General features: G+C 41.6%; 1 protein-coding gene and 1 non-coding gene across 7 annotated transcripts in view; both read right to left on the bottom strand.

Moving 5' to 3' along the window:
- RAPGEF2 (Rap guanine nucleotide exchange factor 2) overlaps window positions 1-27830 on the bottom strand; it is a 255836-nt gene that overhangs the window by 139994 nt on the left and 88012 nt on the right. For all 6 annotated transcript variants that reach the window (XM_066279961.1, XM_066279974.1, XM_066279981.1 and 3 more), the window contains exon 4: window positions 14879-14962. In XM_066279961.1, coding sequence (XP_066136058.1) covers window positions 14879-14962 — 84 coding nt within the window. The remainder of the gene's footprint in view (window positions 1-14878; window positions 14963-27830) is intronic.
- TRNAI-GAU (transfer RNA isoleucine (anticodon GAU)) lies at window positions 23080-23155 on the bottom strand. Its single transcript has one exon. It is a non-coding gene; the product is annotated as a tRNA-Ile (tRNA).

Below are 27830 nucleotides of genomic sequence, written 5' to 3'. Positions count from 1 at the left end.
ATCGACACGTACGTCAGATATCAAAACCTTTATAAAATATAATAATATTTACTTCCACAAGAGGAATCCAAACATCACAGCAAATAAGGACATCTAGGGTTAACTCACGCATTCATTTACACCAAGGATCCTAAGTGACAGATTCCCCAACTGAAGGTCTCAAGCATCAAATGACTTGTGATATCACACCAACTTATACACAAGAACAGCAGAATCCTTCTTTGTATGGCTACTTACTTTGTTAAGACACTACCAAAGTCAGTGTTCCAAGGACTACGAAAGTTTGCATTTATATGTACAGCACATCTGTGCAGATGTAGTTATAGCAACCAAATTCCCAACTTGATCCAGCAATTGAACTCCCTCTCCAGAGAACAGTTTCACTCTGCCTCAGGTATCCCATCAGAATATGATTTAAAAGGGGCAGAAAAATGCTCAAAATCACGTTAGCATTCCAGGATGAAGATGTTTCGTACCGAAGCAGAAAGTACAACTAATCCCTGAAGGAGGAACATTCTAGTGCATCCCATTTTATCATTTACATATTTTACTCTACTCCTTTAATGTAGTAGAGACCTATCTTATCTCAGCTCTAACACAGAATACATTTACATCAAGTAGAACTAAATCCTCCCTTGAATATATCAACTCTAGTCAAACCAAGTTCATGTTTCATAATTTTATTTGCCTTATCTGGAACTCTTCCTCAGCGTATCCTTAAAGATCTTGAATATATCTCTTTACCTTATATGTACCATGGGAATACCTGGACTCGAGTCAACTTTAGGTAGGACAAGCAGGAATTATAGATGATGTAAGACCTGAAGGAGTGTGGCTAAGCTCATAAAGAGTGAGCCTGGAGCCGAGAGAAAGAATGATCTAGCAAAGAAAGATAATTAACAAACTTAAGAGAATGTGAGGAAAAACTAAAAAGCCGAGTATAACAGAGGCTGCTGGTTGCCTACTCCAGCATCAACTCTCTCCCTTCTCCTTAGAAGGATATTTTTATATTACTATTTTTAGTGGGGCACGTTGCATCTCGGAATAAAACACTACACATCTCAGGCTCCTAGGTGGCCTGAAGTGACCATATGACTCCATTCTCCATTCTGGACAAGGAGCTATAAAAAGAAATGCTTCAAAAAATTCGAATTGGATGGAAGTTAAACGTTTTTGCTCTTGTGCCTTTCCTCCTGCTTCCTGCTCCCACTGCGGACGTGGCAGCTGGGGCTGGGCAGTCACCCTGCGCTCTGAGCTGAAGACTGGCCATGGAAGCTACGACCGGCGGAAGCAGAGAAGAAAGGTGGAAGCCCATCACCTTTCACACGGTGAAGACACCAGACCATCCTGGACCACCTATCTTCCAGATGCTTTTACAGGAGAGAAAAATGAGCTCCTGCTGTGTTTATGCAACTGCGTTATGCCACCAACACTAGCTGTAATTAATACTGAAAGCAAAGTGATATCCAACCAAAGGCCAACAGCCTCCTTCCCCCTCTTCTGCACTCCTGCACAGATGGACCAGTGCCAGCTTCTCAGGAGCTTTCCCCAAACCCTTCTCCTGTTACGAAGCAGCCTCATTCTCTTCCCTGACTCTTCTCTACTTTAACCTGACATCCAGTAAGTCATGGCTTACATGCAAGAATTATTTCTAAAAGGAAATATGTTAGCATACTACTGTTAAATTCTTTTTTAAAGTGATTTTTTAAAGGGCCAGTTAAAAATATAATCTTGAATCAATACGATTCAATAAATATTTATTAAATGCCTGCTATGTGCTAGGCACTGAGGAAATACAGGTACATTACACAGACAATTGAAAATTTCAGTTGGGTAGATATCAAATGATTGATCCTGACAGGAATACAAGAATAGGGTGCCCAAAGTAAATAAAACATGGTGGATGGCTAGGGGTGGGGGCAAGGTGGCAACAATGAGGTGGATATCCCAGGCAGAGAGAATAGCCTGAGGAAGGCTGCTCAGACCAGTTATCAGCCCGGGTATTCGGAGAGGGTGTAAGGAGTATTAGAAATTGGAAACATATTTGGAGCTGCCCTATACACCTCACTAAGGAGTCTGGATTTTATCTGTTTGGAAGCTGGAAGTCATTTAAGCTCATTATGCAAGGGATCAACAAGAAAAAAAAGCATCTGTGCTTTTTAACAATGACGTGGTGACACTATAGAAGAAGGACGGAAGGCATACAGGGAGCTACTTCAATAGAGCGAGTGACATCTGAACAAAGCAGTGGAGTGAGGAGACAAGCAGTTTATTTGATCATACTGTCATTTCTAACTCTGAAGTGTTATTTACTAAAAAAATCAATTGTCAAGGGACAAAAGAGAGGTCAGAACTGAGAATCACAGAAATTTCTACAGTAGGTGACAGTTTATTAAAGCTATTAGAGATAGAAACAGAAGGAGGTCAAGCAGACTTGTTTGCTGCATTCCAGATGTGGTATCTAGACTGCAAGGGACCGGGAAGAAATGCACAAAGACAACGTAGGTGTTCCATACACACCCTTACCTCCTGCCCTCTCCTCTCCCAGCAGTGCATGCAACTGGCAAAGTAAAACTCCAGCAGCAATCCACCACCCACCTCCTCCATGCTTGACCCTAAGAAGCTGGAAGTTGATAGGAAAAAGAAAGAAACAAACAAACTATAGATCTATGACCACAACTCTCAAATGGGCACTAGGTACTACCTTTGTTTCACAACTTCATTCTCTCTTTAAAACTCCTAAATATCCACCACTGAATTTTCAAACCTACGGACCTCGACCTTTCATCCTAAACCTGTGCAGAAAAGGTGATGTTCATTCACTCTTCCAAAGATAACAGCTCTCTACCTTGTGGGTTTCAACCACTCCTGCAAGGACCTCCCCCCTCTTTCCTGTCAGCTCTATTTACTCTTCTCTACCGCAGTGGTAGTCAACCTGGTCCCTACCGCCCACTAGTGGGCATTCCAGTTTTCATGGTGGGCAGTAGCAGAGCAACCAAACGGCGCTGTGATTACATACTAATTGACTAACTGTTAACCAGTCAAGATCAGGACAGCGGTCAGACTCTGTTACAGGGCATTTGTATTGGGACTGCACCGGACCTCTTTCACAACCACCTGGCCCACATCCACGAGCAGCCAGGTACCTGACCCCGGGTCCACACCTGCCGCCCAATCAGGCAGGCAGTTTATGACCACTATTGTCTCCCCAAAACTGGCAGTTCGTCATTTTATTACCCCATAGACAAAGAACTCCATGGTTCGACGCTTCTTTCTATGACAGAAACTGTTGGACAATGGAGACACCAATTAACTCATATTTTTGTCTCAATTCCCGGATTTTAGAGTAACAGGGTACATTCTAGAAACCCCCCGTTGGACTGCCAAAACTAGCCAATGTCTTGCTACTTCGCCTGATTGCAAGGAAGTGATGCCATTGGCCAACACCCGCTACATAAAATTTTATAAAACGCACCACCATGGATACTCACTAACTTAGTCTCATCTTGACAGACTCTTGCTCAACCACAACACTTGTAACATCGTGACCACACAACAGACTTCAAGTGCATAAGTTTTGTTCATGTTACGTAAGTGAAGCTAAATCGTTAAGTAATCTAAACTATAGTCAGTTATGTAGTTAGATTTCTGAAAGCAAGCATGTGCTTACAGTTTCAAACAAAATATTGTGAAATATCGTGAGCCTATGTCTCAAAAACAAAAATACACACATGGCTATTCGCGAGTATCTGAAGATGGGTTTCATAGAATCTGTTGCAAATAAACAACATCCAATGTGTGTTTACTGTGCCATTAAATATTATCCAAAGAGGCAATGAAGCCAAGTCGATTGTGAGGACATCTTTCTACAAAGCATCCAAATGACAAGGACAAGCCCATTGAATATTTTCAGGAAATATATAAAAATTTTCACAATCATTCAACTATTGTTGCATCATTTAAGAAACAACATAAAACGAACGAAGATGGATTAACTGCCACTTACCGCATTTCACAAATAATTGCAAAAAGTGGTAAAAGCTATAATATTGGAGAAACTGTAATAATAACCTCTATAAAAGAATTTATCTCAACAGTAATGCATCAGGATATACCTCAAATTTTAAAAATGTTGCCCCTAAGCGATAGCACAGTAAAGCGATGAATTGATGAAATGGCAGTTAATGTTAAAAACAAACTTATAAGTATTCTCCAAAACTCTTCATTTTCCATGTAATTGGACGAATCTACCATTGCAGATAATGATGCTTTATTGATGGCATATGTACGCTATTTTGATGAAAACAATATATTAGGAGAAGAAATGCTATTCGCAATAAATCTTATCACAGATACAAAAGGATTATCTATATGTAATACTGTGAGAACGTACTTTACAAAAAATAATATTCCTTTGAATAATATTGTTGCATGCGCTACTGTTAGAGCACCATCACTGGTAAGTCGCTATCACGGATGTGTTGCTTATTTGAAGCAGGAAGTGCTAAATAGTTTATGTATTCATTGTGTGGTGCACAGACAACATCTTGTAGGAAGACATCTAAGTACAAGTCTCCATTCATCATTAACTATAATAATTCGAACCGTAAACAAGATCAAATCCAATGCAAAGAATGATAGAATGTTTCGGTAGCTTTGCCAGGACAATAACGAAGATTTTATTAAGTTACTTTTGCACACAGAAGTTCGGTGGCTGTCAAAGGGTACATCTTTGGCTAGAATTGTAGCATTATATGATAGTGTCATACAATTTTTTGAAAGTAATAATGAGACCAATCTGTGTCAACAGTTAAAAACAGTAAAGAATGATGCCTTTTACTTGGCAGATATTTTCAAGAGATTTAACTATGTCAATTTGCAGCTTCAAGGAGCTAATAAAACTCTTATAGGTGCCAAAGTATTGTGCTATTATTTATTGACAAACTTGAACTACTTCATCATAATCTATTGAAGAGAGAATCTCATCAGTGTCCTCAATTATCATCTATAAAAGATGATGTAACTCCAGAGAATATTGACAGATTCAGTAGCCACCTCAACAAACTTAAATTGGACATGGAAAAATGATTTGAAGATATTTTGAAATTGAAGGTATATGACTGGATGAAAAATCCTTTTACCGCAAATATTGAAGAGGCTGATACAACTTACCAAGAAAAGTTAGAAATTAGATATGATGAAGAAAGTAAACATAAATTCGACAGTGGTGGATATGAAAACCTATGGCAAAATAAAAAAATGCCGGTCTTATATCCAAATACGTGGAAATGGTATTCAGTTTATTGATACCTTTCCCTACCTCATATTTTGTGGAATCAGGATTTAGTGCTGTTAATCATATTATGACGAAAGAAAGAAACCGCCTTAATATTTCCGAATGGGGAGACTTTTGTTTGTTCCTCACAAAAATTGAACTGGATATTCAATATTTAGTTTCCCAGCCTCAGCCTCAGGAATTCCACTAATAATTCAGTTAATTCTCTACTGGGTCATTTCCATGTACACACAAACACGCATTCGCATCTTCTAATTTTAAAGAAACAAATTCCTCTTGATTTCACAACTCCCAACCACCACGCGTTTCCCTGCTTCTCTTCACAGTAAAATTCCTGAAAATGATGAAATTTGCCATGGTTGGTTATCTCCGTTGGTTGGATCGTTATCTTGATGTGCCAAGGTTGTGGGTTCGATCCCCGGTTAGGGCACATACAAGAGTCAACCAAAGAATGAATAAGTAGAACAACAAATCAGTGTCTCTTCCCTTTTCTCATTCCCATACTCCCTCCCTCCTTCCTCTCTCTTTAAAATTTATTTATTTATTTATTTATTTATTTATTTTTAAACAGAGACAGAGAGAATCAGAGAGAGGGACAGATAGGGACAGACAGACAGGAACGTAGAGAGATGAGAAGCATCAATCATCAGTTTTTGTTGCGACACCTTAGTTGTTCATTGATTGCTTTCTCGTATGTGCCTTGACCGTGGGCCTTCAGCAGACCAAGTAGCCCACTGCTCAAGTCAGCGACCTTGGGTTCAAGCTGGTGAGCTTTTGCTCAAACCAGATGAGCCTGTGCTCAAGCTGGCGACCTCGGGGTCTCGAACCTGGGTCCTCCGCATCCCAGTCCAACACTCTATTCACTGCGCCACCGCCTGGTCAGGCTAAAATAAATATTTTAAAATGATGAAATTCTTCTTTGGCCCGTTATTACCTTCTCACTGTCTCCCCAACTAGCTCCACCACTCCACTGAGGCTGGTTTGTTGCTTGGGTCACCTATGACCTACATGTTGCTAAATCCAAAGGTCATGTCTCTATTTTCATTTTACTGAATATCCTTGTAACACCAAAGTGACCCCTCTTATTTCTCAAAGCACTTTTTATCTCTTGGCTCTGATGGCCCACAAACAGGAACCTCTGTGTGTTTCAGCACCATATCCTAGACAAACACATCCAAGGTACTTTAATAATATTTGTAGGATAAACGAGTAAGACAGAAGTACATGCATATAAAAAATTGCAGGTGAGCAATTTAGAAAGAGGTTCAGATAGATGTGCTCGTTAATATTAATTAACCATCAAGTTGAGGACTCTCTTGAAAAGACATAACTAACAGCCTATGGTAATGTTTCATTATAGAAATCAGCTTTAGTCCTTTCGCTCATCACTTTGATAATCCTTTTGGTAAAGGGATCTCTTAAGATATGAAGTTTTTAGGACTCTATCCCTTGCGGTTAGAGTTTTACACATTAATCAGGTTTTACACATTAATTTTTTTTTTTTTTTGTATTTTTCTGAAGCTGGAAACAGGGAGAGACAGTCAGACAGACTCCCGCATGCGCCCGACCGGGATCCATCCGGCACGTCCACCGGGGCTACGCTCTGCCCACCAGGGGGCGATGCTCTGCCCCTCCGGGGCATCGCTCTGTTGCGACCAGAGGCACTCTAGTGTCTGGGGCAGAGGCCAAGGAGCTATCCCCAGCGCCCGGGCCATCTTTGCTCCAATGGAGCCTTGGCTGCGGGAGGGGGAGAGAGAGACAGAAAGGAAGGAGAGGAGGAGGGGTGGAGAAGCAGATAGGTGCTTCTCCTGTGTGCCCTGGCCGGAAATCAAAACCGGGACTTCTGCACGCCAGGCCGACGCTCTACCACTGAGCCAACCGGCCAGGGCCCACATTAATATTTTAAAAGAACAATTACTATTCATTTTTGATAACTATCTTTTTAACAATAATTGCTTAACCTAGGAAGCAGAATACTTCGGCAATCTTAATACAGATATGTCAGTTTTTTTAAGCTGATGCTGCATTAGGTTGGGGGAAATAACTAGAAGACTGAGAAGAAAACAGTCAAGTCTAACAGTGTGCACAATTGATACACACAACATACACATACATATTTAGGCATATGTGTATAGATTTCACTCCATCTAAATATTCAGTTATTTATGTTCGTATGTTAGATCAAGTTGAACATTTTTACGTTAAAACAGAAGTACCATTCCATGATTCCCTGCTTATTTTCATCAGCTGGCCAATTACATACAAGGCCCCAAACACCTGCTTCTCCAAAATAATATAACGGGTAGTATAAGACAATGCCTGAAATAAGTTCCTATACAACTTATTAGCAGTAACTAATTCTGCCATCATCCTCTAACTTTAGATTAGCCCAAGATGAATTAAAAGAAGCCTTATATTTTCTCTTGGAAGGGAGAGAGGAAATAATTTTTTCTTTTAAAGAAACAGACAACTTTAATAATGCTGGCTATAAAGAAAACTTCTGAAAAACTTACATATCACCTCATTTAATCCAATTTGTTCCCATATTTCTTTCCATGGTAGGAAGGAAAGTAAGACCAATGGATCATTTTTAAAACTCACAGGGGACAGTTTTAGGATGATCTGTAGTTTTTCTTTTCTTTTTTTTAATAATTTTATTTTTCCCATTGCTTCTTCAATAACCCCTCTTCCCCTTTTGCTTAATTTGCACCCCCACTGTTGTGATTCTACTAACACCTGCAAGTAAATCTTACCTGCAATGTGCAATTTCCAGAACTCCGATCCTCATTCTCCTCATACCTTTTGGATATATTTGATGTCCAGTAAAGTTACCCACTCTTCCATAACATAATTCACCAGGGAATTATTTCTTTTTAAATGCCATATTCCCTTCCCCAATAAGTATCACATGACTTACAACAAATTTATACTATCTCAAGAGTATGATTTTCCAATCCTATATAGATCTTTACATGAAATAAGAAATACTACTTAAATGTGTCTTCAGCTCTACTGCATAGAATCTTTTGCCCACTGTTCACCCTCTTCCATTTCTATAAAAATGACCATGTTCTCAGAGCCATCAATTAACTTATCATGTAGCGCTGACATGTAGAAAGGAGGCCTGTGATTTTTAAACTCAAGTAGCTCACTGTTTGTCATGTGTATCAGAATGAGAATAGTATTTCAGCCTCTCAGAACTGATTAGTTAAATGTCTTGTTTGCCCACTTATACTCATTAAAGCTGCCAACTCTAATTTAAAATGTCATCGTTGAGAGTACCATAGCATAATTTAATTTTTAAGTTGTGGATATATTTGGTATCAATGAAAGAGGAGCACTAATTGCAAATGGACGCCGCCAGCGTGGCTCAAATAAATGAGGTGCTCGTTTCTCCCCACATTGCCCTTGCCAACATTACCTGAGACCTAATTTACCAACAGTCAGCCAGGCTATGCAACTTTGTAAACCAGACCTCTCACTGACGCCAAAATCACCAATGTTTTCCCAACTACTGTGTGTCCGTAAGTCATGGTGCACTTTTGACTGGACACAGGAAAGCAACAAAAGACAATAGAAATGTGAAATCTGCACCAAATAACAGGAAAACCCTCCCAGTTTCTGTAGGATGATATGGCCGCATGTGCGCATGCGCAGATGATGACGTAACACCGTGTATACAATGGAGCAGCCCACAGCCATGCCAGTCGAGATGTGGACGGTACAGAGGAAAGTTCAGTGTGTTCTGTGGCTTGCTAAATTCGAATCCATGACCAAAGTGCAAAGTGAATATTGGCACGTTTATAATGAAGTGCCACCACATAAGAATAACATTACTTGGTGGGATAAGCAGTTGAAGGAAACCGGCAGTTTGGTGGAGAAACCCCGTTCTGGTGGCCATCAGTCAGTGACAAGTCTGTAGAGGCTATACGGGATAGCTTCCTAAGGAGCCCTAAAAATCTGGGTGTGAGCCCACATCAAACTGCACTGAATAGGTATGAAACTGGGAAAGTTTTCCTTTTATTTGGTGCAGATTTCACATTTCTATCGTCTTTTGTTGCTTTCCTGTGACCGGTCAAAAGTGCACCATGACTTTATGGACACACTATATTTCATGCCCTCAGCTGCACTTCTAGAGAACTTGATCCTATTCTTGTGCCTTCACTCAAGCTATTACCTGTTTGGAAGTGCCCTCCCTCCATGCTACCTCTGCGTAACATTCATGTTCTTTACATGTTCAGACTTAACTCCCAGCCACTGCCCAGCAATCTGATTCATAAACCCCACTCAAAATTCACTTCCTTCAGTGAAGCCACCCTTCATTACCATCCACATACATTAAAATACCCCTGTCTTTGAAGGGACTTCGCATTCTTAGTGGTCTTTGCTGTATCAATTTGTGTTGTACTATATAACGACACTTGGGCAATTTTTCCCTTTTGAATTTGTATTTACAGATTCTAACTTGTTGTCCCACTTATTTATGCATTCATTGGTTGATTCTTGTATGTGCCCTGACCGGGGATTGAACCCCACAATCCTGGCACATCGGGACAACGCTCTAACCAACTGAGCTACTTGGCCAGACCCCTGGGCAATTTTTTTATGTCTCTCATAAAACTGCCTCGTCTCCCCAGTCAGATATTAAGTTAAATGACAGCCAGGGGTCTCCAAACTTTTACACAGGGGGCCAGTTCACTGTCCCTCAGACCATTGGAGGGCTGCCAAATACAGTGGTCCTCTCACTGACCACCAATGAAAGAGGTGCCCCTTCCAGAAGTGCAGTGGGGGCTGGATAAATGGCCTCAGGGGGCCGCACTGCAGCCCGTGGGCTGTAGTTTGGGGACGCCTGGTAGACCATCTTGCTTCCTTTGTATACTCCAAAATTTAAATAAATAGAACTCAATACAAGTTTCAATTCATGTTTTCTTTCTTTTTTTAAAATGTCTTATTTTATTTTTCAATTAATGTTTTAAATAAAATGGAAATATTCCTCAAAATTTAAACTCTACCAAATCTATTTTAGAACAAGACACAATAACCCACAACTAACCCTAACTTCCGATGGCATTTCAGCAGTTTCCACCAGCAGTGTTGGCCAGATGCAGCTGTGATTTCTTACGACGCAGGCGTGCGTCCATGACTGCCTGCTGGGGCTGCTCCTGACACACCTGGCAGCTGGGCCCTCCTGTCCGGGCACTGGAAGCCCCACCCTCTGCACAGGTCCTGTCCCTAATCCCTCTGGCTCCCGGCACCTCCCAACTTCCTAGTCTCAGGGCCAGCCCAGGCTCCTCTCTCCTTCAGCCTCTCAGCCCCTCCCCCGGCACCACACAGAAAGGAAGGGAAGGGAAGGGAAGGGCGTGTTGACCATTTCTAAGCCTGCAGCTCGATGTAAGATTATTGTCATATACTGCTTTCCAGCCCTAGTGCTGTTGCAAATAATGCCTTTGAAAAAAGTAGGAAGGGGGGAGACACAGGGTAGTGGGGAGAACTCCATTTCAAGATACTTACTACCCTCTGCATGTCACTGTCTTAATGTATCAGCTTACCATGACCACGGATGTAAATAGCATGTCACAGAACTGTGCAGCACGCAATGGCACAACATAGTGACCACACTGCATTGCCCACGGGCCTGGAAAAGCACAGAGTTGACACCAGGTGGATATTCATCTCTGGCAGATGTCTCCTCTGGCATTTTCCTAAATGAGGATTGAACAGCCTTCACTGCATCCTTAAATTACCTGTGCTCACTATCTTCCTGACTGTGCAAAGAAACGGAATTTATTTTAAATAAGACTTTAAGAAAAATAACTACAAATCACATATGGCTTCAGGTATAAAAATTATACTCCAAATAAAGAGTTTAGATCTATCTAAGGCAATATTATATGTAACAACATTATAAGTGACATTATAGCCACTTGTACAAATACCAACTCTTCAAACTTGATAATCTAATAGACTTACATGAAAACTCATAAAAACAATATTTCTATCACTGGAATTACTTAGAGTGGGGAAGAGTGAGTAAGCTGTCACTGGATGTCACAAAGGAAGTCACAGGCTCCCTAAATGCTAGCACTCTTATCAAGGAATAATATTCATGCATGAACAACCAAAGTAAAAACAGGCAAGCAAAACATCCTCTACCTGTCCAAAAAGAAAACAATTTAAAAAATAATAATAGAAACATAAAATGCTGCCTTAGATGTCATTTGAGGAATTCAATAAAGCTAATGAGACCTAGAAGCCACATGGCAGATGTTCTGCAAGCATAACACCCTTCTCACGTGATGGGATCGGTGTCAAGGCCATTTCATGAGAATTAGTTAAAACTATGCAACTTGTTCAAAGTATTTTGTTTTATCACTAACTATTAAGGGTAAATTACCTGTCAAAAAGAGTTAAAATCTTCAAGAGAATGATTAAATCATATATGGGGGGGGGGGGGAAGAAAGGGAGAGAGAGAGAAAGAAAGAACCAATTTCTAAGCTAACATGAAAAAACAACAACGTAGTAAATGTGGAAAACCATCTGTGAACTAGTTTTTATAAAACCAGCAAACTTTAACTAACACCTAAGCCATATTAGTCTTTAATCAAACCTCAGTATTTTCTGGAGAAATAGAAATGACTCACTAATGTCAACCTTCAGCACAGTACCAGTAGACTCTTTCATATGAAAACAGTCTCAGCACTATTCCTAAGGCAACATCTCCAAAGGAAATAAACAACTCGGACAGGGCAAATGTCACCAGGTGCAACATGAAGGAATACCTATATATAGTCCTAGCTTGTCATTCAGTCTGAAACACCAGTCCTTCCTTCATCCCATTAAAGTACTGACTTGCAAGCATTTGACATCCAGCCAGAGAAAAAGTAACTTGTGTCATCTTTTAAAATAATTAGACATAGAATCCAAAACATGTGTTCATGAAATAAGTCTGAACCACAAGTCCTCCTTCCTCTAGAACAACAGTTTTCTGAACATGAGGTTCCCTTTCCACAAGTTGGAACAAGCTGTTATTTGCTAGCTGAGGACGGCTGGTAGGCTAGAAAAACCATCAGGGGCTCCCTCACTATGCCAGCACCCTGGGCCACAGACTGGGTCTGTGCAACAGAACTTGCAACAAGACGATAAAGAAGTCACTAACCTCTGTTCTCTCTACGATACATCAATTTTAAATCACATTCATTACAGCATAATATACTCTTTGCAATTACTAACTAAAATGTGGAAAGTTCAAATAACTGAATATTAAGTAGATAGTAAGATATGTAAAGAGTGAATCTTTACAAAGAGTTTTTATTAATATTGAGGCAATGTGTATATATATATATTAATTGAAATAAGCAAGATATTAAATTGTTTATCAAGTATGGTTTTTAGCCTGTGGAACACAAACATGTGAGACAAATGAAAAACCACTGAAACATTAAAGACTGATTATCTTGGATGAGAGATTTTAAGTGATGCTTTTCCTTCTCTTTATCTGTGGTCACTTATCTTTATGTTACTATATTTTACATTAAAATGATAATGTAGCATTAAAAATACGCCAATCCCTACATATTGTTTTCCTGTACCTTCGTCCAAGTTCAGAAACAGAGTTGGACATAGCCTCCGACAAGAAACCCAGAGTAGGCGCTGTGTTTGAAGGAGCAGAAAGTGTTGCCACGCAACTCTCCACTCCTCTGGGAAACAGAACTCTAGAATTACAGGAACTGTTTCACAGGGTCACTCCGAGCTTCCTCGGCAGAATTCTAGGAATTCTATGCTGCCAAGAGTTTCCTGTTATAAAATGCAGGTAAAGGCTCTATCTGCCTCAAAGGATAGTTGTGAAATTAAACGACTCAACACAGATGAAACGTTTAAAACTGTGCCTGGCAAACAGAAAGCGCTATCAGACTTTGCTATTTTCCCACCCCCACTTTATTATGACTACAGCCGTTACTACTTCTATCGCTGCCGCAGCCGCCACCAACGCAATGTCTAGAACTATCACTACTACAAGAACAACGAACAAGCAGGCAGCTGAGCATCCCTCCTTCCCGGGGCCATGTTCCAAAGAGAGTCACGCCTGCCCCTCTAACCTGGGAGCAGGGGGCAGGGGCACAGGCATGGGGCCCACACCGGAGAGTGTTCCCACGGGACGCAGCCTGCCCCCCATCCTCTTTCACTGCCACTCGGGCTGCCGGTGGCCCAACTCAGGGCCTTCTATTACCACACCCAAAACCATATAAATTACCTTGCCCTACCTCACTGGCTATTTATAAAAATTTGTTCACATCTTTAAAATAGATTCTTAACATGTCCCTGACACTCAGAATTATTTATCAAGAATATATTTTAGCCTGACCGGGCAGTGGCGCAGTGGATAGAGCGTCGGACTGGGATGCAGAGGGCCCAGGTTCGAGACACCGAGGTTGCCAGCTTGGGCGCGGGCTCATCTGGTTTGAGCAATAATCCCACCAGCTTGAACCCAAGGTCGCTGGCTCAGTCCACTGAGGGCCCACGGTCAAGGCACATATGGGAGAGCAATCAATGAACAACTAAGGTGTTGCAATGCGCAATGAGAAGCTGATGATTAATGCTTCTCGTCTCTCTCTGTTCCTGTCTGTCTGTCCCTGTCTACCCCTCTCTATCCCTCTCTCTGACTCACTCTCTGTCTCTGTAAAAATATATATATATATTTTTTAATATTAGGTTAGGCTATGGAAGGTGAGGAGAAAGGGAGAAAGTAGTAGTCTTAAATAAGTCTAAAAATATTTTTAAAATAAAGATACTGAATCAGTTACACATTTTTTAAATCTTTTGTCAAAATAAAAATATTTATTTATGAAAATACACAATTGGCAAAAACAACTATGGACACTTAGTAGCTGGTACCCTTAGTCAGAGAGCCTAAACACAGACAGCCACATTTATAACAGATGAGTCCTAACCCTCTTTGGCCACAGCTGATTGGAACTAGACCACATCAGCCTCAAGCCAAGCCAATCAGAATGTAGCCTGAAGACTCCAAAGAAAAGACACAAGCACTACAGTCAAATGGTGTAAACATTAGGGACATAAGGTCATAAATCAACAGTTGGCACATACAAGCCAAAGTCACAGGGAGAAAGACATTAATAGCCTTAGAGAGAGGGAAGCCAGTTCACAAACAGATGCAAAAATGAGAGACCATATGGTCCTGAGAGGCAGAAAAGTCCACAACAGTTCCTGGCTTTCCATTTCTAGTCCCATGTGGTCTCAATGAACTTTCTTTTCCTCTCTTTAGATGTTTATGAGATTGCCTGTTATAGAGGCCAATTTTATTCCCTATGAATAAACGTGTCATAAATTAGCCTGACATGTTCATGTAACAAATGGACATGTCACCAGCATGTCTTTTATTCCTGCCTTTTGTTAAAGAGATTGGAACAGTGTTTACAACATAAAACAGTCCTCTCTTAAAGATTTATGTATCAACACCCTGAGGCACTGCCTTGCTTTGTGTCAGAAGAGGAAACAGGTAGAGAATTCTGCAAAAGGATTTCCAGCTCCACAGATCCTTTATTAGAGAATGCGGTACTGTACCTGCTTCTTGGAAGAAACATGGATTCCTTAATGAACACGGAACCAGAGAGAAGGATATACCAGCAGGTCCCAATATCATCAGGACTGAAAAGAAAAGATAATAGAACCAGATGATTATCTGTAACAACAACAAAAAATCAAAACATATAGCACAAAGTGTAGTATCCATATTACTTTTAGAATTCTAAAAAACAGTGAAGTAGCATAAAACATGTCCATAAAAATACCATTATTCTACAACTGGAATCATTTCTTAAAACCATGTTTTAACCCCAAATAAGCTGAAGATATTTGTCAGTATACTGAAATATTTTAACTGTTCTTTAGACACATAGCACTTACCATTCCCAGTTTTATTTTTTTAGTGTAACTTTTTGAACTGAAAATACTTTCTGTTGCTTTATAAAGAAAATATATAAAGAGGAAAACAGTGAAACTCAGTCTTCCAAACCCTTGTCTACCAAGCTCCGACACTTCTGCCCACACTCGTTGGACAGTCTTGCAGAATTTCTCTGTGCATATGCACATAACAATGGACACACAGTCTTATTCCTTCCACCATCTTCTTCTTTCTTTTGACAGGAAAGTCTGTACACCCTACAGTGTTCTTTCCTTTCTGCTAAATCTTAAGAGATCTTCTCATCAGACTGCTCTTATGAATACACTGTATTTAACATATTCAACCCCTTCGTCATTTATTTCAGTTGTTTTTAATTGCATGCATTTATTTTTAAAAAATAAATAAAAACTACAATGAGTAAACCTTCATATACAGTAGTAACTAGAACCAGTAACTAGAAGTGCAACTGTTGGGCCAAAGGGTACATACACTGTAATTCTGGTCAATATTGTCCAATTGTCCTCCACACGTAGTTAACCACTTATTTGCCTAGCTGCTTCCCCGTAGCCTTACTAATATAGTTTGTTACATCTGTTTTAGCAATTTAAACACATACAGTCATCCATCGTCATACTGCGGTTCACTTTTCGCAGTCTCACTGTATCGCAGATTTTTAAATTGTATATATCTAATTTTGTATCGTGGATTTTTCCCTATATCGTGGGATTTTATATAGGTTTAAGGTTTTACATAGGTGTAGAAAGTGTTTAAGAGCATAGGAAGTGTTTCTAAGAGTGTAGGAAAGGTTTATAAGAGTGCGGGAGGGTTTATGAAGCCTTAAAATATATATAAATAATAAAATACATATAAGGTTGCTACTTTGCGGATTTTCACCTATCATGGGGGGTTCTGGAACCTGACCCCACGACAGACAAGGGACTACTGTATTTATAACTGTGAAGGCAGCTGACATAACAGATAACTTTTTCCTTAATTTTTTACTTCAACTTTTTTTGTTGTTTTTCAATTACAGTTTATAATTCAGTATTATTTTATATTAGTTTCAGGTGTACAGCACAGAGGTTAGATAATCATATTGTTTGCAAAGTGCACTCCACCCCGATATTTCTAGTACTCACCCGGCACCATACACAGTTATTACAATATTATTGACTAGACTTCCTATGCTGTGTTACCTTTATTTATTTACAAATGTTTGACTAACGATTTTATGATGAGGACAGTATTAGGTGCTTAGAATACTTTGGGAACAACAGCAATAAAGATCCCTACCTTCATGGAACTTATATTCTGGTGGGACAATGAAAACAATAAATAATAAAAATAACAAATGGGAAAATTATAAATCCATGCTCCAGAAAAAAAAATAGCATTAGGCAAGGAAAAGGGAGATGAAGTGTTAAGAGTTTCAAGTGGGTGGTCAGCACAAGTCTCCTGAGAAGAGCACATGTGAGCAAAGGACACGAGTTAGGCAAGCGGATCCCTTGCAGGCAAAGGAACCTGCATTCCAGGCAGAGGGCAGGGAGGCAGGGAGGAGCTCCTGTGTAAGGGCAAAGGACGGGCTGACGCTGCCCAGCAGGGGGTGGGCGCGGTGTGGCGGGAGGGCGCCCCCCCGCCCCGCCCCCCGGCAGGCAAGCCTCAGGGGAGCACAGGGCTTTCTACCACTGAGGCTTCTAATCCAACCTTTCACGTTTTTCCAACCTGATAAAGATGATACTGAAACCGAAGGTCCTTCTGAATGAAGTTAGCTTTAAATCCTGGCTCTAGAAATCCTCTCTCTGTATACACAGTACATATTTCCCCCGATAGTCTGCAGTCCCCAAGGCAGGAGAGCACAGGAGCCAGACCTGACTAATGGTCCGCAGCCTGCACCGCTGGCAGGCGAAAGATAAGGTATTGACCTAAGTCATTTCTCAGCTCCTGAGCCCTAAGGTGGAATAACCCCCTGGTGTCACTCCCAGGCAAGCACACAGAGGGACACGGAACAGACCTCAGAGCTGTCCTCTCGACCTAAAGAAATGCTTTATTACCCTTACACCTCCCCTCAGACCAATCAGCTCCCAGGGCGACCCTGACCCCGACCCGACCCCATGGGGGCATGTGATCCTGCTGTCACCCTCTGTAACCTCTGTCCCATTGGCGAGTTCACGCTTCTGAGTACTAGTTTCCAGTTCTTCTGGAAGGCGGCCTTCCGTCAATAAAACAGCCCCTGCTTTCTTTCCTACTGAAATTCTCAGTGTTTAGTGCTTGGCTCTGCTAGCACAAGGTAGACAGACTTTTTCTGTATATTAATATTAGTGTTATTTTACTTTTCATTTCCTTAGTATTGTGATAAGGGCACCTTTGTTTCTTATTTTTATGAGCATAGCTATTCATTTTGCTGTGAAATCAGTTTGTAACTTCTGGCCAATTTTCTATGAAGTTGTGTAATTTCATGAAAATTAGCCTTTGAAAACATGAGTACCATTTTCCCCAGTTTGTGGCTTATGCTTTGACTTTTATTTAAAAGAGTCAAGATTATCAACGGGTTCGGCTCCTATTAAAAGAAGAGAAAAGGCTTCACCAAGGAGGAAGCTCATTTCACTCACAGGTAACCTGAGCATCACCAGCCCAAGGCTGACATGGTGGCACCATAAATGGAGACCCAGTCTCTTTCTCCTGTGTGTCCTCAACCCATGGCTCCCATCACATATTCTGAGGTGGCAGCTCCAAATCTCACCACCATGTCCACATTCCGGATCGACAGGGAAAAGAAATACGGAGTGTGCCTCTTTTCTTTATGTTTTTTAATTTTACTTTTATTTTTTCTATTTGATCACCCCATGTCATATTAAAGAGTGCAACAAGGAAGTGTTGCAATGGAGTCCTTCGCAACTTCTGCCAAATCTTTCATGAAATTTCCTTTGTAAATAGATTCCAAGTTTGTAAAGGACTCGTAATTCTAATCTGTTTATAACTCTAAATAACAAAGTTACTTAAAACACCAATCACTATCACCTAATCATTTTCATTGTGCTATTTGCTTCCAAAGCAAATCAGCAGTTGATCGCTATTTCTCCAAAGTCTGTTTTTAACCAATTTCACAACTACTTTTGGCCTCAAAAATACTTAAAATATATATATGGCCAAATAGAGTATAGTTCCAATGAAACCATAAAAGTAAAATGATTTCTCAAATGTAAATGCAAAGTACTTTAAAAAAATAATTTATATCCTTTCTCCTCAGTATTTAATCAATAGCAATTATTTACCTACTTTGGGGTGGTAAAAATTGTCTTTCTTAGCATAGGATTATAGTATTATCATTAATTCTTATTTTTTTTAGGTAAAGATGTGTTTTGCCAGATGCAAGAACAGTTTAAATTTTTTCAAATAAAAAGAAAAAAAAGGAATTACTTTGTAAACTTATTTTAATCTGCTGTTACAATGGTCCCTTTCTCAACAAAGGCTGGTCAATGGAAATAATTTCTAGAAAACTAGGAAATTAATGTAGATTAACCACTCACTATGTGGCCATAGGTAAGTCAATTACTAGAGCTGCTATAATAATTAAATTAGAAATGCTCATTAAATGCAAATAATTATTCTAATAATAAATATAGTTTTTTATCATGTTAAAAAGTACTGTATTTCACCATATAGAAGACGTTCTCATGTATAAGACACACCTTAATTCGGGGACCCGAAATTTGAAAAAAATGTATTACATAAAGTTATTGAACTCAAGTTTTATTCATCATAAAATTCATACAACTCCTCATCACTATCAACACTCCCATCCATTAATTAGCTTGTCCTCATCTGTGTCTGATGATGAATCACTGTCTTCAACAGTGAGCGCAAAAACAACGCGAAAAAGTGGGAAATGCAAGTGAAAGATTTACAACCACTGTATAAGATGCACCCAGTTTTTAGACCCCAAATTTTTCAAAACAAGGTGCGTCTTATACATAGGGACATGTGGTACAATAAATGTCACCAAGGTCTGGATTAACTGCGACACAAAGAATAGAGCAAACATTCCCTGGCATTTATTCCATATTTGTCCATTTTGAAGGCAAAATTACAAAGGACAAATAAACTCAGGCTTTATCATCAGCTTTCTTGGTACTGACCATAAAACAGCCAGGAAATAAAAGTCAACCAATGTCTAAAGTGGGTGACACACTATGACAGCAAATACTCTGGTACCCTAGAGACTTGTCGATGACCCTGTCATTAGGGGTGACTTCGTATCAGGAAAATCTCGGAGAAGATGTAAAGCAGTCAACATACCTTGGTCTTCTCAATATCTCCCATATATTATAATTTTGTTTACTGAGAGGTGACGGTTTCTCTACTTAGAAGAAAAGAAAAACTCAAATGTTAGCTCATCAGAGCTATATTTGCTTGAGTAGGCATCTGCAGAGAATGACCACGGCATCAACGAATACTTACTAAATTGAGTGTGCATTTTCTGTGCCGAATAAGATCATCCTTGTCTCTTTATTACTGAGTTGTCTCTCTTAAAGATTCAAGGTTTTACAAAAGGTAATTAGGACTGAGAATATAAAAAACAAACGTCTGAAAGATGTTCTGGAATACCGGAAACTAGAAAAGCCCTCCCGTCCTCTTTTCTGCCCCCTCCCCCAAGGAACTCAGGTGTGGCTTCTGCCCTGAGAAGCCCTCGCTGTGACAGGCCACCATAAAATCTGTTTTGCTCAGTCTCAGTCGTCCAGAAAATTCCCGACTTTATTAGAAATCACTGTGCTGAGCACACTCACTTTTCTCCCTGTCAATTATACCGCAGGCAGGCGGCATTTCAGAACAGGGTACAACCTATTTCCCCTTCAAGGTCCATAAATACCCCCTTCCCACAGTGTGGCTGTTACCTGAGGGGTCTTATAGTGATTTTATATATGTAAAGTGATGATTATTTGGGGTTTGTTTGGGGGTGGGGTTTGTTGTTGTTTGTTTTTTTTTTTTTTTTTGTATTTCGATTGAATGTATTGGCGTGTCACTGGTTAACAAAATTATACGGGTTTCAGGTGTCCTATTCTAAAATATACCTTCCATACTCCGTGCTGTGTCCACCACGCCTAAGGCATGTCTCCGTCCATCACCACTTACCCGCCCATGCCCTCCTCACACCCCCTCTCCTCCAGCAGTCTCCACACCGTTATCCATGAGTTTTTTCTCTTTTTTATTTTGTCCTTCATTGCTCATCGCCCCGCCCAATGCCAGCCTGCTCTCTATCATAAGTCGGTCTCAGTTTTGCTTGTTAGTGCTCTGACAGGCTTATCCAATGAGAAAGAAGGTCTACGGACAGTGCTTAGCAGCAGTACCACATCAATCATTTCTACATGCAAAGGGTCAGCAAATGCGGCCAAGACCTTGCTGGCAGGCACTGCAATGACGCTGGCTGACAAAAGACTGGAAGCATGGTAGTCCTTGTTATCATCATCATCATCATCATCATCATCATCATTACCCTCATTATCTAGGACTAATACTGAGGTTTTCTTCTGTCCGGGGTTCTCAAGCTTCAATGTGTGTATGAATGACCTGGAATGAGAATTTAAAATGCATGTTCCTAGGACCTGCACATCACACCACGTGTCCCCCGGCCCCCAGTTTCTGAACATAAGTGGGAGATCCATCACAGTACCTTCTCAACAAATACCCCAGGTCGTTCTTATGTGTGCACTTATCAAGTCTAAAACGCCTGGAGGAAAACGGCCTCAAATCAACCCTCAAACAGGAACAAACGGCAGAGAAAGAAACTGCAGCGCTATCATTGTGCAGCTGGTTGCATGTGTTTAATTCACCAGTGTTCCTTTAATTTCTCTCAAATAACTGTTTTATGTCTTAAAATTATAAGCTATGGAGTCCCTTCGGTGGTTGTTGAAATGGCAAAAGCCGATTCTTGGAATAACCCTGACTGAGCATCTCTGAATAACCTCAGTTTTAAACTACCGGTAACAGGTGGAAAAGAGACATCTCAGTAAGTATACATAGAAAAGCAGTACTCTGGGCCTGACCTGTAGTGGTGCAGTGGATAAAGCGTCAACCTGGAAACGCTGAGGTTGCCGGTTCAAAACCCTGGGCTTGCCTGGTCAAGGCACATATGGGAGTTGATGCTTTCTGCTCCTTCTCTCTCTCTCTCTCTCTCTCTCCCCTCTCTATAATGAATAAATAAAATCTTAAAAAATAATAATAATAAAAAGTATTTCTGGGGAAAAAGAAAAAGAAAAGCAGTACTCTGCAAGTCTATTAGCAAAAACAGACACTTGGGAAAGACCTACAATTTTAGAACAAGCTAGGAACTCTATGCACAACTGATTGGATTCCAATATATCCCATCCTACAGTGACAAAATAAAAGTCATAAAAGGCCCCGGCTGGTTGGCTCAGTGGTAGAGCATTGGCCTGGCATGTGGATGTCCTGGGTTCAATTCCTAGTCAGGGGACATAAGAGAAGCACTCATCTGCTTCTCTACCCCTCCCCCTCCCCCCCCCCCTCTCTTCTCTGTCTCTCTCTCTCTTCCCCTCCTGCAGCCATGGCTAGGCTGGAGTGAGCTGGCCCTAGGCAATGAGGATGGCTCCATGGTCTCCACCTCAGGTGCTAAGAAGAGCTCAGTTGCTGAGCAACAGAGCAACATCCCAGATGGGCAGAGCATCGCCCCCTAGTGGGATTGCTGGGTGGATCCCGGTTGGGGCATGCGGTAGTCTGTCTTTGCTTTCCTGCTTCTACTTAATTAATAAATAAATAAATAAATAAAAAGAAGCCATAAAAGCCTGGGCACAAGGAAAGACTCCTGTCATCTACAGGGAGGAAATAAAACCAAACAAAACAAGCAAACAAAATATAAACAATCACAAAATGATCAATTCACCTTCCAGCATAATCAAATAGAAGGACTCAGAAGCAATCAGAAATGAATGGTCCACACTGCCCAGCATTCCAAGTCTAAATGAATGGCATGTTTAGACTCTGAATAATGGAAAAGAGGCCAATATAGATAACCTCATCCTACTCTTCCTACATTACTTCCTTCTACTCCTCAGCACAAACCACCACCCACTGCTGGCTTGGCTCCTGTCCTGTCTGCTCCTTCCTCACAGTGCCAATCTGCTCATGATGTTCGCCTCTCTCCACCTCCTAAATCATATTCCACTTATGGTAGTGATTTTCAGCCAGTGTGCCACAAAAAGTTTTGAAACAAGCCATACCTGACTATTCAATCAGGGACACTGACCTCTTTTCCCTTTGATAGTCAAATAAAAAAAATGACAACAGCCAACTCAACAGCCATTTAATGTGAATGAATCAAAATTACACCTATTTTTTTTTTATCAGATCGGCAAAAAATACAATATATATTCTGGTGTACCACAGAATTTTAGTAATTAGTTTATGTGTACCATGAAATGAAATAAGTTGAAAACCACTGCCTTATGGGAATGGATTAAGCCCTATTCTCTTAATAAAATTTTCTCACTCATCACTTTCCAACCTTCAAAATAGTTATCCTATCTGATTTTTTTTTTTTTTTTTTGTATTTTTCCGAATCTGGAAATGGGGAGAGACAGTCAGACAGACTCCCGCATGCGCCCGACCGGGATCCACCCGGCACGCCCACCAGGGGCGATGCTCTGCCCACCAGGGGGCGATGCTCTGCCCCTCCGGGGCGTCGCTCTGTCGCAACCAGAGCCACTCTAGCGCCTGGGGCAGAGGCCAAGGAGCCATCCCCAGCGCCCGGCCCATCTTTGCTCCAATGGAGCCTTGCTGCGGGAGGGGAAGAGAGATACAGAGAGAAAGGGGGGGAGGGGTGGAGAAGTAGATGGGCGCTTCTCCTGTGTGCCCTGGCCGGGAATCGAACCCGGGACCCCTGCACATCAGGCCGATGCTCTACCACTGAGCCAACCAGCCAGGGCCTCCTATCTGATTTTATTCTGTTCTATTACAGTGAACCCCCTTTTAGGTAGGAAGCATGTGCTATCCCAGTAGAAACTGGGTGCTACTTCAGTTAGCATTGGTTCAGGGAAGTCAGATCATGACATGCTTCTGCTCATCACCCAAAGGTTAATTAGCAAGAGGCGGTGTAAACCCCTCACTAAGGTAAGCAATATGTTGCCCTGCAAAGAGCAAAGGTTTTGGAACATATATTGTCATACTAGTCGTGTGATCCTGGCTAAGCTACATTCTGAGATGCTAGGTCCTCAGCCATAAAATGGGGCTAGCAATACGTTTTCACAGCAATACTTTGATTTAATGAGACAACATATATGGAGTCCCTTGCATCACACAGGTACATAAAAAATACGAGTTCTCTTTCTCTCTTTTCCTCTCTTACAACATTCCCTGAAAAGGCCAACCTACAACTTTACTTTCTCCTCCAATTCCAACATATCTTATACTGCAAACTTCACCCTGTTCAGCCATACCGTACTTTCTCCCCACCTGTGCCTCAGGGCTTTGAATAAACCTGCTGTTCCAGCTTCTAAATAGCAGCTTTTGTCTAATAAACGTCTTACTCATCCTCTGAATTCCAGGTTAACTAACCCTTCCTCTGAGAAGTGTTTTAGTGTCTTTCAAGTAAGGTGAGTCACTTTCCTCCTGGAGTCCCAGAACACTTTGTACATGCTCACATTAAGCAGCTGCCAGAATTCAAAATTATTTATTTTAGGAGTCTTCCCCCAGTAGCTTTTAAACTTTTCTAACTTATCTGTAAACTAACATAAACACTGGCTGGTACTTAGATTTTTTGTAATCAGTGAATTAATGACTGAATAGACACCAACTCAGGTATGGTATTAAAGTATCTAAAAGTCAAAGATGTGAATTTCAATGTACTAGAAACTAGAGGAAGGATGCCAGGATTAAAGGATTTCCATTGTAATATCCTATAAATCCACAAGGTGGCGATGTCTCCCCATGAAGGTTCCACATTCCCTATTTAGAAAGCAGGAAGCTTATACACCGTGATCAAGTTAAAAGTTGACAAGCAGGTTGAAAGAATAAGGTAATAAATCAAAAGAAAACTGACTAAATCAGCAAAGGTAATTACTAGGGGGCAAGAAAAAGTAACATGGAAAAGCTCCTTTTGCCTTAGCGGGATATCTGAGCTGGTTAGAGAGCATGGTCCCGAAGGCAGAGGTTGCTGGTTGATCCCTGGCCAGGGCACATACAGGCACAGATCAATGTTCCTGTCTCTCTGTCTGTCTCTGTCCCTCCGTCTCTCTCCCTTCCTCTCTCTAAAGGTTAATTAGTTTAAAAATTACTTTATTCCGCTGTCAACACAATGAGAAAAGGAGCTCAATCAGGCAAAAAGGCTGCTTATGGCAATGAAAGAGAAGGGGCTGAGAAGGAAAAGACTTGCAAAGAAAATGGGAATGGCGGGCTCCTCCCATGAACAACCTCTCAGGTGACCTCTGAAAAGTGTTCACTGTTCACTTGACCCAGAAAAGCCCACAAACTCATGCAAACCAAGAGGTTCACATCATTGTGTTCACTTTAAGAACACTCAGACACTGCCCAGGCCATCCAGGGTATGCAGATACAAAAGGCCCCCAAGTATCTGAAAGACGTCACTTTACAGAAGCTACCTGTGCCACCATCATTACAATGGTGGAGTGGGCAGGTGCGCCCGGGCCAAACAGTGGGGCAGGACACAGGGTCGGGGACCCACAAAGAGCGCTGGATTCCTGCTGCACAAGCTTAAAAATGCAGCGAGTAATGCTCAGCTTCAGGGTTGAGATGTAGATTCTCTGGTCACTGACACACCCGGGGGAACAAAGCTCCCAAGGTGTGGAGCAGAACTTAAGAGAGCTCACGGGTGGATGAACCCAGATGTGAGCTCTCCCCGCCACACTGAGAGATCCTACCGAAAAAGAACAGAGTGCCCCTAAACCAGAAGAGGAAGTCACACAGAAGAAAACGATATCCCAGAAGAAACTGAAGGGGAACACAACAACAGCAGCAGCTTATGGCCCGGGAGTAAATTCAGCATAAAATAAATGCTAACAAAAGTAAGAGCAAAAAGCAAGGGAGTGGCAGGAATGGGGGAGACAGCGGTGGGTGGGATATATTGAGCTCGCATAACATTCGGCTCAAACCAGGGGCCCTGCCAGCCACAAACATGGACATCTAAGTCTTTGGGAGTTCGGGGAGGGGCAACAATGAGAAACGGAAAGAACAGTAACCACGTGAAATCCAAACAATTGGGGACTGGAAGTTACTGCTTTCTGATTTTATTCCAACAAAGTATGGCATGAGGAGGGTGCTGGCTCTACAGGAAGGGCATCCCCCCCTTGGGTGGATCAAGTGCAATGCACATGAGCACAAGCCAGGGGGGACCCAGGAGCGGGGAAGCACCTCTACGATGCTTTGCACAGGCAACAGTAACAAGGGTAATAAGCACAGAGAAGAACAAATGTGACAATCACATGATAAATAAGACGGGTGATTCAAGCACCAGTAAAATGTCCAGAAACAGTGGTTAGGAAGACCTTTCACGGAGAGGTGGTGACACACTTGGGTCACAGAGTTAGGTACAACTGAGACCACAAGTAACACCAGACGCTGATTTTCTGGATGATGTGAAAAGAAAGGTGGCTTTACACTAGCCAGGATGTTATACCATCCTCAAAGCAGAGCTGTTGGCAACAGTGAAGAATGAAGAAAGAATTTTTATCACCCTTGTGCTACTGGCCCCACATCTGGAGCTAAAACAACAGAATGGCTCCCTCCATCACCATTTATCCCCCTAGACTCTCTTCTACCTCCCCCTACTCCCTTCTCCCTCTTTTCCTTGGAGTGGTGAACACACAATACAATATATAGATGATACATTATAGGGTGATACCTCTGAAACCTATCGTATTATTAACCAGTGTCGCTCCAATAACTTCAATACAAAAGAAGAAGAAAACACAGAAAGGGAGATAAAATGAAGACTAACAAAACTTCCAATAACTGGGTGGAGACAACAACCAGCAAGGATTTCCAGAGGGCCAACCACAGTGACCCCAACTAGAAAAACACCTGTTTTTTTCCCTTGCGGCCACTGACTCAGCAACACCAGCCTATAAAGGCTAAGGCCAGAAAACAACATCGTCCTGAGTTCCTCCCTCTCTGCACAACCGATCACCGCATCCAGCACTGCCCCTCGAAGCCTCTCCCCATCTAAGCCCTCATTTCTGCCCACCTATCCTGTTATGACACTCTTCAGACAGGCTTACATTTGTAATCTTAAATACATGACGACGATGCCACGAACCACAGTAAAAATAACTGTATGTATTTACAACGAACTACTGTCTGTCCTTCTGGAGGAGTCCAGAGGTTCCGAACAGAGGTTTTCCAGATGCACTTTGCAAGTAGGTGCCTTGGGACTCCACGCTCTCCAGCCCTCTTTCCACCATGAGAGCACTTATCCTGCACAGAGTAGAGTTTCCTAGGAACAAAGTGTTCCGTCGTTTCAATTAAAAAAGAATGCGCTTCTAACAGTGGCCACCTTCCAATGTGCAGATGGCTATTCAGATACATAAACATGATCCCTTTTTCCTCAAATACACTGCTTCTGTTACTGGATTTCTGTAAAAAATTAATAATTATTTGTATTACATAATCACATAAGAAAATGATACAATTACCTTTAATCACCAGGTTTGCCAAATTATTAAATACAAATAAGCCTCCACTGGGCAGCTAAGCGCTAACCTCAAGACAAAATGTTACTCTATGTTTGTATGACCAATGGCACACCGCTCCCTTTATCTGTACACACAGTAGAGTGAAATGAAAACGGGCAAGAGGGATGATTCAAAACAGTGGTTACATCTTGCTGGGGAAGAAAGGAAAGGAGATTTGAAGTATTTTGTTTCTTTAAAACAAAAACTAAAAGCAACGTAGCTAGTAAATGTGTTTGCAATTACTTAAAAACAAGACTAATGAAAAATAAACTGTAAGTTTGGCCAGGCCAGGAAGGAGAAAGCAGGACCCTAACTGGATACGGGCCAAAGAGTCAAATGAGAACCTCCTTCAGGATGGAAGACACACGGCCTAGGAAAGGGTGACAACACGGTGGGAACCAGAATGACCGCCCCACGCAGGAAAAGGACATGTGCCTGCCATCGGGACGAGAGACAGACGGACAGGGACGGAGGGACAGAGGGACGGATGGGCGAGAGACAGAGGGATGGAGGGACGAGAGACGGAGGGATGGGAGATGGAGGGATGGAGGGACAGGAGACAGAGGGACGGAGGGACGGAGAGACGGAGAGACGGGGCTGTGAACGGAGAGTAAAATGTGGGCAGAGCCGGCGGAGGGCAGGTGGGAGGGCACCAGGAGCACAGCCGGGGCTGGGTGGCCGGCACAGACGTGAGCGGGGAAACCGCTGGAACCCAGGACACCATGCCAACAGGCAACAAGACAGGTGAAGCAGGGAGGGCTAAGTGGCGCGTTTACAGATGTCGATGAAAACGCTCTGTTAGCTCTCAAGAGGCCTCAGTGCAGTTTTCTGGGTTGGTTTTGTTTTGCTTTTCCGGAGGGACAATTTCCTCTCGGGCAATAAAGAGACAGAAACTGCTTTACAAACTGCTATGCAA

This window comes from Saccopteryx bilineata, chromosome 1 (assembly GCF_036850765.1).
Source record: "Saccopteryx bilineata isolate mSacBil1 chromosome 1, mSacBil1_pri_phased_curated, whole genome shotgun sequence".
NCBI lineage: Eukaryota > Metazoa > Chordata > Mammalia > Chiroptera > Emballonuridae > Saccopteryx > Saccopteryx bilineata.
Note: the sequence above shows the minus strand (reverse complement) of the source record. Positions and strands in the feature narration are given on the sequence as shown.